At 34.7% G+C, this 11234-nt stretch overlaps 1 protein-coding gene across 4 annotated transcripts in view; it reads right to left on the bottom strand.

Annotated features, from left to right (window-relative positions):
• Window positions 1-638: 638 nt before the first annotated feature.
• Window positions 639-11234, bottom strand: part of ARL13B (ADP ribosylation factor like GTPase 13B) — a 31384-nt gene continuing 20788 nt past the window's right edge. Inside the window, exons 5-10 of one of the 4 annotated variants that reach the window (XM_038137032.1) lie at window positions 9583-9785; window positions 8482-8575; window positions 7112-7328; window positions 6590-6706; window positions 6084-6152; window positions 639-3124 (exon numbers count right to left, since the gene is read on the bottom strand). In XM_038137032.1, the coding sequence (XP_037992960.1) occupies window positions 3048-3124; window positions 6084-6152; window positions 6590-6706; window positions 7112-7328; window positions 8482-8575; window positions 9583-9785 (777 nt within the window). In that variant the 3' untranslated portion in view covers window positions 639-3047. Of the gene's footprint in view, window positions 3125-5315; window positions 5360-6083; window positions 6153-6589; window positions 6707-7111; window positions 7329-8481; window positions 8576-9582; window positions 9786-11234 lie in introns of all 4 variants that reach the window. The other 3 variants (XM_038137014.1, XM_038137043.1, XM_038137022.1) reach the window with 3 other exon arrangements.

Genomic DNA, 11234 nt, shown 5'->3' with positions numbered 1-11234 from the left:
TCACAGCCAAACTGCAAACAGCAATGATGCTTCATGTCCCTCTCATGTGCTACTGCAGATAAACTTACCTCAAATTACATTTACAACAGGCTCCACTAGTTATTCCATTTACAAATGAAATACTGGTGGGTATGCTCTATTCAGAATAGTAAAGTGTTTCAAATGGAATGAATCTCAGGAGCCAAGAAGCTAACATGATAGTAAAGTTATTGGGTAGCATCCTGAAGTTACAGTACTCAACTTCCCACTAAAATACTGGAATATATTACTGAAAAGAATTCTGCTTTAATCTGATTTAAAGAGAAAAAAAAAATCAATGTTGTTTACCTTGTTATGGTCCATCAATCCTTTCCAATCTCACACCAGAGACCTAATGGATACCAAATATGTCTATTTTAAATAATTTTTATTTTAAAACCTTTAAATCTATGAGTAAGGTCTTTCTGTGGATTCTAGGATGTAACTAAAAGGGAAAACAACAAAATAACTTGAAGCACTGAGTCTCTCACATTAATTCAGTTCATGAACATTACTATTCCTTCTTAGAAGACACTTTTAACTTACCTTTAAAATACTTTGTGTAAATTGTATTCAAGACATTACACACAGATAATGCAAAATGTTCTGCTTAATTAGTGAATTTCTGTGTTCTTACCACTCCTGTATTTAAGTACAAATACTCTTATCTGCATGCACTGATACATTTCAACAGTGATGATAAGGATGACAAAAAGTCTGGCAAAATCTATTTGTGCTCTCAATTTACAGCTGCACAACTTTTATCTCTCAAATATTAAGTGCACTATCAAAGCTCTTTATAGGTATACATATACACTCAACTTCTTGCCAATCTATCAGTATATTCTAAATTTGATCACATTTCTCCTGCAAAAATATGCAAAGATTCTGTCTATAAGGACTCTATTTCATACATTTTAGAAATGTGAGACTCGCAGCCCTTAAATATTTATAGACTAGACTTACTTCCAAAAAATTGTAAATACAGGAAACATGTTGATGCTTTGCATTAGTTTTATTCTATACATAAATGTCATCTTGAGCAAATAAAAAGTCATAGCAGTATAAATTACTGAAAAAAAACCCAGCATAGTAAATAATTACAAAGCATATTAATAAAACAAAAACTTATAAAACATTTTTGAGTACATTGGTCACATACTGGTAAAATTTATTTTAAAAGCCAAAATCAAAAATGATACATGTGTCCACACATACAACACACAGAACACACAGTTCAATATATAAGCATCAATATTTTACTTCCTCAAATTTGTTACCACAGCAGTATTTAGCTTTATTTTTAATAAAGACTTGCATGATTTATTTTAGGAAAGAGGGAAAACAAAAGTGTAATACATTCCTAGAAGTTGAAGCTGTAAAAAAGTAAGTCTTCAAAAGTAGAGCCTTTAAGCCAAAAACTTAAGTGGTAACAGAGCTAGTGTTAGTAAAATTGAGATTGCACATATACATTTTTGTGCAACCTCCCCTCCACTTAGTATTGTGTTGTCTGAAGGGAAAATGACCAAATCCTGAGAATAATTCAACTGGATCATGATCCAGTATTAGAATACAACAGAAGTATCCTCATGCTGGTAGTCACATAGAAATAATTTCCTCCTTTCTCTAAACTAGCAAACATAGAGGAATAACCCTTTCCACCATTCCAATCTTAGTATCCTTAAGACTGATTCCACCTTACTCTTTAAAAATCTTAATTATTTCATTTTAATATGACAGATGTTTGTGCAACTCCTTGCTGCAAGGGTTGCATGGCAAGGATTTCCAATATCAAAGTGCTGAACATGTAACACACCACATTGTTTCAACATCTAAACTCCTTTGGTAAAACCACATTATTGATGACAGACCACAGTATAAAATTACCAAATACTGCTTCTCCAAAAAAAAACCCTGAATGGGGGCTTCATCCTGTCTGTCATTAAGTGGCAGAACAATGAACCTTTACAAATACACCACTGGTTGTCTCCAATGTAACAGTAAAACATTTAAATAAGAATATAACAAATTGTAACCCTTGTTATTTAGGTATGTGATTTTCAACACATTATATGGAAGTGTTACAGAAATACTTAAAAAAACAGAGTTTCTTTAGTATGCAAGATGGTATTTTAGTATTATTGAGATTAACAACTGAGGGAGGTCATCTGCATACTGGTTGATTCAATTTCCCATCAAAACTGATGATTTAATCAGTGCAAATTTCCCACTATGTGAAATTTTCTCGTTTGTTGTAGTAGACAATACAGTATTCACTCTATTTTTTTCCACAGAATTTATTACCTATGTCAAACTCAGTTAACAAAACAAAGAAAACACGTAAGAAAACTTCCAGACAGTTCAAATACTATTATTTTGTATAAAATATATTTATTTTACATTTTTTATCGTACCCTCTGCTTCAGACTGCCAGTAATATGAAATATGTAATGTAATACCTAAGAAAAGGTATTGGTACTGTAACAGAAATATAAGAGTCAAACACACTTTATTTTTATGCACTTGACTATCAGCTTTTATAATGCTCCCTAGGTATCATTTCATTGGTAGTAGGTATACAGCTCCACTCAAACTTTCAACTCATTTTATAAAAAGGTAGAAAAATATATTCAATATTTGTTTAACCTTTCTATATTCACCCTATCGTACAGTAATCTTACAAAATGCTTTAGAATAATTTATTCCCTGAAAAAATACCAACACCTGCAGAGCACCTAGAGAAAGGTCTCGGTGGGAATGTACAATCCAGTATTATGGGATCTTGAAGGTGTTTTTCTTCAGGTTTACAGCCATGTCTTTTCACAAGTAAACCAAATAAATCCTGAAGAAGAGCTGGTGATGTGAAAAGTAAATGATAAAGTCTGACCATTAAGCACAACAGGATGAACTCCATGTTTAGTTGTCACATGCTGATAAAATGTCACGTAAAAAACTTTCCTTCAAGGGTAAAAAAAAAAAAAGGTAGGATTTTTAATTTATGGTTTTTTTAAATTCTCTTTGTGCTCCAGTTAAGCAATGACATCATGGGTATCACTGTTGGGTCTTTGGCGTAGAGTCAGTGGGGGCAGAGGCTTTCCATAGAAATCTGTGGAAGAAATTCCAGAGCAGAAAAACACATCAATCTGTCACCTACCCCATTCCTGGCTCAAAGAATGTTTACTAAATTCTTACTTCCTTAATGAAAGCCAGGTATCCTTTGAGTTTAGAGCTAATTCCTCAAGCAAACTTTCAAATCTAGTGCTAATTAATGTCTAGAGATGGATTGGCCAAACGAGGGTTTAATTACATTTTGTAATACATGCATCAGCATTTGCAAGATCAAGCCCAAAGGGGATCTGTAAACACCTCTTAAAATAGGAGAGGAGAAATTCAAAGTGTACAATAACAACTGAAAAATGAAGCACTGAAATTTGTATGTTGCTGTATTCAAGACTGCAGTGCAATATAGTTTTAAATGACAGTAATACTGAGCAGAATCCAAAATTTTGGAACCATTTATGCATGGCATTTATCTTCCAAGCTAAAATAACTTTCTAAAAGAACTAGTTCAGAATTTTTACATAAAACTGCATCATTTCCTTTCATCAGTAAAGGAATTTAAAGTGGTAAAATGGTGGTACAAGATAAAGTTAATGAGTACATCAGAAGAGAGTAACAAGTGTTCTCAAACATCTGTAATGGATGTAAAATAAAAAAACCCATGCAGACTGGAACATGCAAAGCACTTCACAAACGAAATAATATGGAAGATGGTAAGAGGAAAGAGGTAGAAATCAAGAAAAAAATAAAAGCAGCTTTTTGAAGCACTGAAATCTCAATTCTGTTTATACAGACCACCTCTTCCCCAAGAAAGCCTTGATGGCCTGCCAACACAAAATTCAGCTTTAATAAATCATCATTTTCCAAGAAGAATATATCCCACTGGTCCTGCAGATGTAATTACTTCTGTTACAATTGCATTCCTGAGCTAAGATTAACAAAAGCAAACAAACTAGACTATACTACTTGAAGAATATGAGGACCTGTTTGTAGGATTGAGGTTTTAGTTATCTTTACATTTAGTCAGCAAAATGAGAACACTTTTATGTTATTGTCATAAATATTTTGATTTCAATAGCACTAATTTCAGCAGCAAGAAAACTGCAACAAATGATTCAAAGGTCAATGAAAATCTGTCCATTGGATGGTTTTATTCATGCATTTTTTGAGGTCTGGCAGAGCACTTTAGGACTGCTAGGGAATTTTGCCTCCTATAATGAAGGAGGTTTAACATTCTTGCAAAGGTATCCTCCTCAATGACAATAAACAGGCACTCATCACCTCATGTTCTGCCAAAATTATTAGCATGATTGGAAAAATTGCAGTCTTCAGTGAATATAAGTGTGTAATTACAAAGTTTAAATGTCTGAAAAAACTTTTAAAACCCACCTTTGAATTTTGGGCAAAGGTGGGGGAAAGAAAAAAAATCAACACTGATTTATTTCTCTGCTGAAGGGACAACCAAAAATAAGCTGATTTTCAGAAAGATGCAATTTAGGGATTATTCTAAAAAAAGAATCCAAGGTAGGCTCCACTGGTCTTAGGGAAACTCTGAGTTTCCAGTGAGGAGCAGGTTCTCAGTGTGCAAAATATGTAAGAATTCATTGAAAAATACTCTTGTGTGAGAGAAAATGGGCAAGGCCAGGTGGGAAATCAATTCAGTGCAAGATGGACTTGGCAGTGCTGGGTTAACAGTGGAACTCAAGGATCTTAAGGGTCCTTTCCAATCTCAGTAATTCTCTGATTCTATGGATCTCAAATTGACAGTTAAAACCCCACAGCTGCTTTAAGCAAGAGAAATAAATAAATGATGTTTTTGGAAATCAGGACCTAACTTAAGGTTTGACAGTGCTGGGCTATGAATGTGAAGAATTAAATAGTGCTTTCCTAATAGCAGTTTTCTTACTAGTATTGCAAGTGTGAATCTTGTGAGTGGTTCAAAATTCCTGGAAAAAAAAAGAATAAATCTTCCAAAGAGTAGGCAATGCCTTGAATTCAGCTAAAAATTCTGAGTACTTCAAGTCTGCTCTTACACCTCAGGTCAAGAGATAATTTCCCTACCAACCTATTGGCCATTTTCAGCTTCCAAAATTATTTAATAATTGTGCTTATTTTACAAATTAACAACTAGCTTAATCAGATTTTTTCCTCTTTGTCCCACCCATGCTCTTCCTACAGAATGCAATACCTCTATTAGGCACAGATAAAAACTGAGTTCCTTTTCTTCCCCTCCCTACCTCTTCATCTGGCTTTCATTTCTTGTCACCTTCTCTCTATTTGCCTTTAAAAAAAAAGAGCAAGACGGGTTTAGGATCAACATTACAAATCACATTTTAAGCACATGATTTCTTTCCTGTGAGAAACAAATATTTTGGGTTTAGAAATCTTATTTCCCCTTCAGGCATCTTTTGGTTCTTTGGCAGAAAAGCTCCTTGTTCTTGTGTTCCAGATGTCTTCAAATTCACTTTTCAAAATTTGAAATATAAAAATGTAAGAAAAATGAAGAAGCTATCATCTCAAACTCAGGAAAAAATGTAATATTAACATGTGAAAAAGTCTTCCACAATCTTGCAAAAATAGAAAATAGTCATTATCTTATCAAGAAATCAAGACTGCCTACTGCACCTAGATATTTCCAGTTAAAATTTTTCATTTTAAATGCAGTATGCATTTGTATTCAAGTAACTGGCCCCATTACTCTTTGCAATGCGTCACTTTCTAATTTTTAGGTGCAAATAACTTCAGATCATTAACAACTTCTGATATCCCATGCCACTTTAAACTTCATGAGGAAATTGGAGAGAACTCATTGTTTTTCCTAATAAAAAATCAGACTTGAAAAAATCAAAAAGATGCTTTCTATTAAGCAAAAGGGAAAGCTTTTGGTCAATGAAAATTGGAATTTAGAAATGAAAAACAGACAAAGAATGAAGTGAATGTAAAAGTGAATGGACAATGGAGAATGGTTTTAAAAAAGGTACAAAGCTCCAAATACTTTCAATTACCAGGATGATGTGTTTCACCAAGAGGCTCAAGTTTTCCAAGTCTGTTAAGTTTGGGAGTTCCCCATCCAACTACAGGAAAACAAAAACTGTCAGAGGATTCCATGACTGCACTGGATTTTTCTGAGCTGTACAGACCCCACATCTCCTTGGGAGAAATCAAAGCATTTAGAAATGCCCAAGCTATGCACTACATTGCATCCATGGTGAAGAACGATGAATAACTTCAAAAATAAACTGATTAACCTTAAAAATACTGATATTTTTAATCACTTCAGTGAGTAATCAAGTTTCTGGCTTTTTTTTTTTTTTTTGGGAAAATTATGTTCTCCTCATGGAATAGGCCAAATCTATCATGAAGTGGAAAACTGCATTAAATATTTTCTAGAGAGGAAGGTTTAGTACCTCCTCTCCATATGAAAATCAGTCCCATTTCATAATTCACAAGTGAGACTTTTAAAGGATTACCAACTACAAATTGAGACATCAATTACTGTTTTTACACTTACCTGGTGGAAGGGCTGCTGGTGGTGTAGGATTCTTGGGAAGAGAGTCCTCTGCATTAACAGGTTCTACTCTGTGGCCCCTTTTTAATTTTGGTTTTTTACTTTTTTTCTTATTGTTATCTACATCCAACAGAAAAAAAAATTACATATCCTACAGTTATATTCAGGTAATATCCTACATAAGATTCTAATACAATTGTTGGAGAGATACATCAGAGTTTTCAGTCCAGACTTAGAGATAAAGGGAAATGTATGTCACACAACGTTTTGCTATAGAAAATAAACTGTGCACATAAAATAATGGGAAATATAAGTCACACAACATTTTGCTATAGAAAAAAAGCTGTGGGTGTAAAATATATGCAAACTATGTTTCCAGGAAAAAATTCAACTTATATAACCTGTTCTTGCATTTTTGTGTTCCCAACAGATGATACTGGTATGTGGTATCATGACAAATAACATGGACAGAAGGAGAAGCATGTGAAAAATCATATGAAATTATTTAAAAGGCAGCAGTTTTACCTGAGTCAAGGCATTCTGAGGCTTGTTGGTCACTCTCTTCTGCATGCTGCAAAAGCTGGGCAGTTGTAGAGTTGCACCTTTCCAGCCTGCTGTCATTTGTGTTTTGGCTACTGCTACTTGATAAGTGGTCCTGCTCTGCTTGGGATTTCAAGACAATTGTATCCTTTTCAGTCTCTAACTTTTGTCTCTTCTTTTCCTTTTCCAGCTGTTTTTCATTCTAACAAAAAGGACAAGATATTTTTAGAATTACTTTTAATGCTGTAAACGGACTAGTAGGACAGAAAGGTTATTAAAAATGAAAATATTCTCCAAATATCTTACACTTAGCATAGAATTCATTTTCAAATAGATGAACAAATTAAATTTCCAATATCTTATCCAGAGTAAGGGAGGGGGAATTATAAAACAAAAGGATCTTTAGATTTATTGCCCATTTTCATGTTTTATTTTTGGTCCTATTAAAAAAAAACCAAAAACAACAACAACAAAACAACCTTCTACTTTCTCCTCAATTATTTTTTTTAATGTATGAATTTACAAAAATGCAGATGTACAGAGCCTAAGTCTCCAGAAAATGCTATCCCAGTTTGGATCAATACCTATTGTGGCATACTCAATGACAGCCTCAATGACACTGCTTCACAATTCTGTGTCACTAAATCACCATCTCAGCAATATTCACAACTACACCTTTATTTTCTTGCTTTTGATGTTATTGCTAAATGGATTATTGTGCATGTAGCTGCCTTGACATGTTCTGTGGATATGGGTGCTTTTGTCTTGGAAGAAAGCAAATATTTGAATTACTTGCTGGAAAAGTTTACGTGTTTCTTTAGATTGTATTATCTCCAGGCAACTGAATAAAAAAAATATGAACTCAGAAATGTAGGTTAAGGAAACTTTAATATATGAATGTGATTTTCATATTTCAAAATTAATAAAAATTCTCAAGAGTCTATTTTCAACTGAAAAGAGGTTAGGCTTACAAATCTGAATAACTGAAGAAGTCAGGAAGATTTATATGACTCACCACATCACTAAAACACCTTAGAAGAAACTAACAGACCTTGAATATTTTCCACTTCTGAATCCCAGGAGTTTAATTAGGAAATGTTTTCAGTCATGTGTTTACATTTATTTTACTGTGTCTACACAACTTTTGTTCCCTAATCAATAATAGGGGTTTTCTTATCATGAAAACATTGATTCAGTGCACAGAAAACAAGGCTGCCAAGATTAAAGTAAGAATTTAAAAAGTGCTGTGCAGACAGAATTAGAACAACTCTTTCAAGTGACCATTTTTCTCACTTCCTCTCAGACATTTGTTAAGGTACTTCTAAACAGACCCAGATTTCCACATATTCTCCTACCTCAGAGATTACAGCAGATATAGGCTGGAAGGGGTTTCCACATTTCCCAGGCTCAGGGTCATCCTCCTCAGGAGCATTTCCTTCTTCTTTTTCCCTTTGGCATTGTTGTTGGGTTTGTGTTGTTTCAGTGGTTTTGGTGTTTGGTTTTGGGGTTTTTTTTGGGGGGTAAGGGGAGTGGAAAGAGGGAGAATGAATGAAGAATTATGAAGAAGCCATAAATTTTACAGAGAACAATGTCAGCCCTCCCCACTACACCTCTCAGTGTGGCATAAACCAAACACAATCCAACATGGTCAGGAGGTTTTGTGTGTGCAGAGACATGTGGCACATTAGGAGCAAACCAATTTTTTTTTTCAAATTTGTGAAATATATATGAAGACCATGTCAAGCTGCAGCTGTTTCAAATGTACTTTAGTATAATCTACTTGCTTACTTAAACCAAACCAGCCAGAATATAGTCTAAGATACTTCCCAGCTACTTCTCACAGTAACTGAGACTCAAGATTCTCTGCCTGTATAAGGCAGAGGAAAGGGCAGGGGTGCTCAGCAAATATCTTAAGAATGCCACAGTAAAATGATTCACATCAGCTCTTCACAGACACCACAGCAGGCTGCTAAAGACCAGAAAGGGATTTGAAGGGGAGTGATAAATCAGTTATCCTGCTTCTCCTCACTGCATCATCTTTAGTTCCTTCATGCCTCACCTGCTGGATATCCTGAAGTTTATTAAGCATAGTATTGAATAAATTTTCATAGCTAGTCTTTGATATTCACATATGGGTTACAGCGTCTAACTTAATACTTTATTTTAGAAGGTAACTTCAGATTAAATCGCAGGAATTATTTGTTAGGTCAGCCTTCTGTGAAGTTATATTAGTAAGGCCAAATTTATCCCACAACTACCTTGCAATTCTCATTCACAGTACATTTCCAGCATGCAGCAAATCAAATAAAGGGGATAAAGCGCCAAAAACTTCAAGACTCTTGGCTTGTGAACTTTAAATCCTGGATAGCCTGGTTCCCATAAGATCTATGCACAGGAATGACCCAAATATCTCAGAGAAGGGAGGAAGGGATGCAGTAGGGATCACAGGAAAATACCTCTGCTCCCGAATCTTCCTGACTCGCTCAGCTCGTTCCAGTTTCTTTTGCTCCTCAAGTGCTTTTTGCTCTGTAGTGTCTCTCTGGATGCGCTCACTTAAGGCATCAAAATCTTTTGCTATGATATGAAGAAGCCAAAATAATCCCTTTTTGATTGATTTGTCAATTTTTTTCCCACAGCCCATGATTGCTGAGCAAGGCTCCTGTAAATATATGGAAAAGGAGGGGAAAATTTGCAGTTCAGAACACATTCCTTGACTGGAAACAAGAAATTAGCTAAACAATTACTGTTGACTGTGAAGTTTGTAAAACACTGAGAATTATGGGTTATAAATAGTCCATGCTAGATTTATCAATCAAAATGGAAAAATCTGAGATGAAAGAGACTCAGCTTTGCTTCAGGTCATGAAAGTTCAACATGTTCATAAGCACCTCGGGGATAAATAAAATCTCCTATGAATTTGTCAGAAAAGCTGTCAAACCAATTTTTACATCAGAACAGGCACTGAATTCAATTGGAGTAAAACTTTTTGTCATTATACTCTCAGCAGCAAGTGAGAGAAACATGATCTAGGCAAATCTGTTGAAAGAGAAATGCAAACCTCCTTGAGAAAATAGCTCTGAAATAGTTCTGAAAACACATCTGGCAAGAAAACATTGAAGGACCAAGAGTGCTTCTCTTGAGATTAAAGTACTTCAGGGAGATAGGATAATAGCCTTCAAAAATATAAGGTGAAACTGCAAATAGGAAAAGAATAATTTCTTCTTAATTTTTCACGTCAGGAGGACAAGTAAAATAGGCTTTAACTGGGACAAAAGAGGCAGAGCTTGACTCAAGCTTGGAACACGGAAAAGATGTTCTCTCAAGATCTCCTGGGAACTGTTTTCAAAAATATTTTGGAACACTGTATGTGTCTTTTAAAACATTCTCTGAATAACAACTGAATAGATCCAGCTCTGTGTATATGACATGTAGAGATGATATTTCACACTGATGGTGTTCAGGATTTGTGTTTATGAAGATTAAAAGAGACTCTCCAATGCCAGCATCTGAAAAACTCTCAGTGCTCTCTCCATCTGACAAGGATTTAAATGGCACCACTGTCAGATATGGAATGTACAATGTACAACAGAAAAAAAATCTGACCAGTTATGTTTAAATTAAGGTTCAAATGAGTCCATTTTACTAAGGAACCCTGCAATACCCTCCAGCAGAACCTCCTCAGGAAGGAGATGTACAGAAGATGTATACAACTTGTTTCTCTGAGAAAACTGGAATCAAACACTGGCCAGCACTGGGGCAATGCTCTTCTCAGTTTGCACCAAGATTATTGCTGCTGCATTTGGTTACAAAATATAAAAATTTACAAAAAATGGAATATACAGACATATTAAATAAGAAAAAGAGGAAGGTAATTTTCACTGACACTGTCCAACAGCAAGACAAATTACTCCTTCCTTTTGCTTTAATACTTTGTCATGAAATTTAAAGATCCAGTGGAAAACTAACTACAAGAATAAGAAGAAACAAAAGGTTTTAGGTCATTGCCTAACTTTCTATCTTGTTTCACAATGCCTCTGTTTAAACTGACCCCAGGAGTCCTCCTACTCAAGGAATCTGGGACCATGTTTATGTTTGAAGAGCCTGGTAC

This window comes from Motacilla alba, chromosome 1, assembly GCF_015832195.1.
Source record: "Motacilla alba alba isolate MOTALB_02 chromosome 1, Motacilla_alba_V1.0_pri, whole genome shotgun sequence".
NCBI classification, from domain to species: Eukaryota; Metazoa; Chordata; class Aves; order Passeriformes; family Motacillidae; genus Motacilla; species Motacilla alba.
The sequence above is the reverse complement of the archived record's forward strand: the minus strand, read 5'-3'. Positions and strand labels throughout refer to the sequence as shown.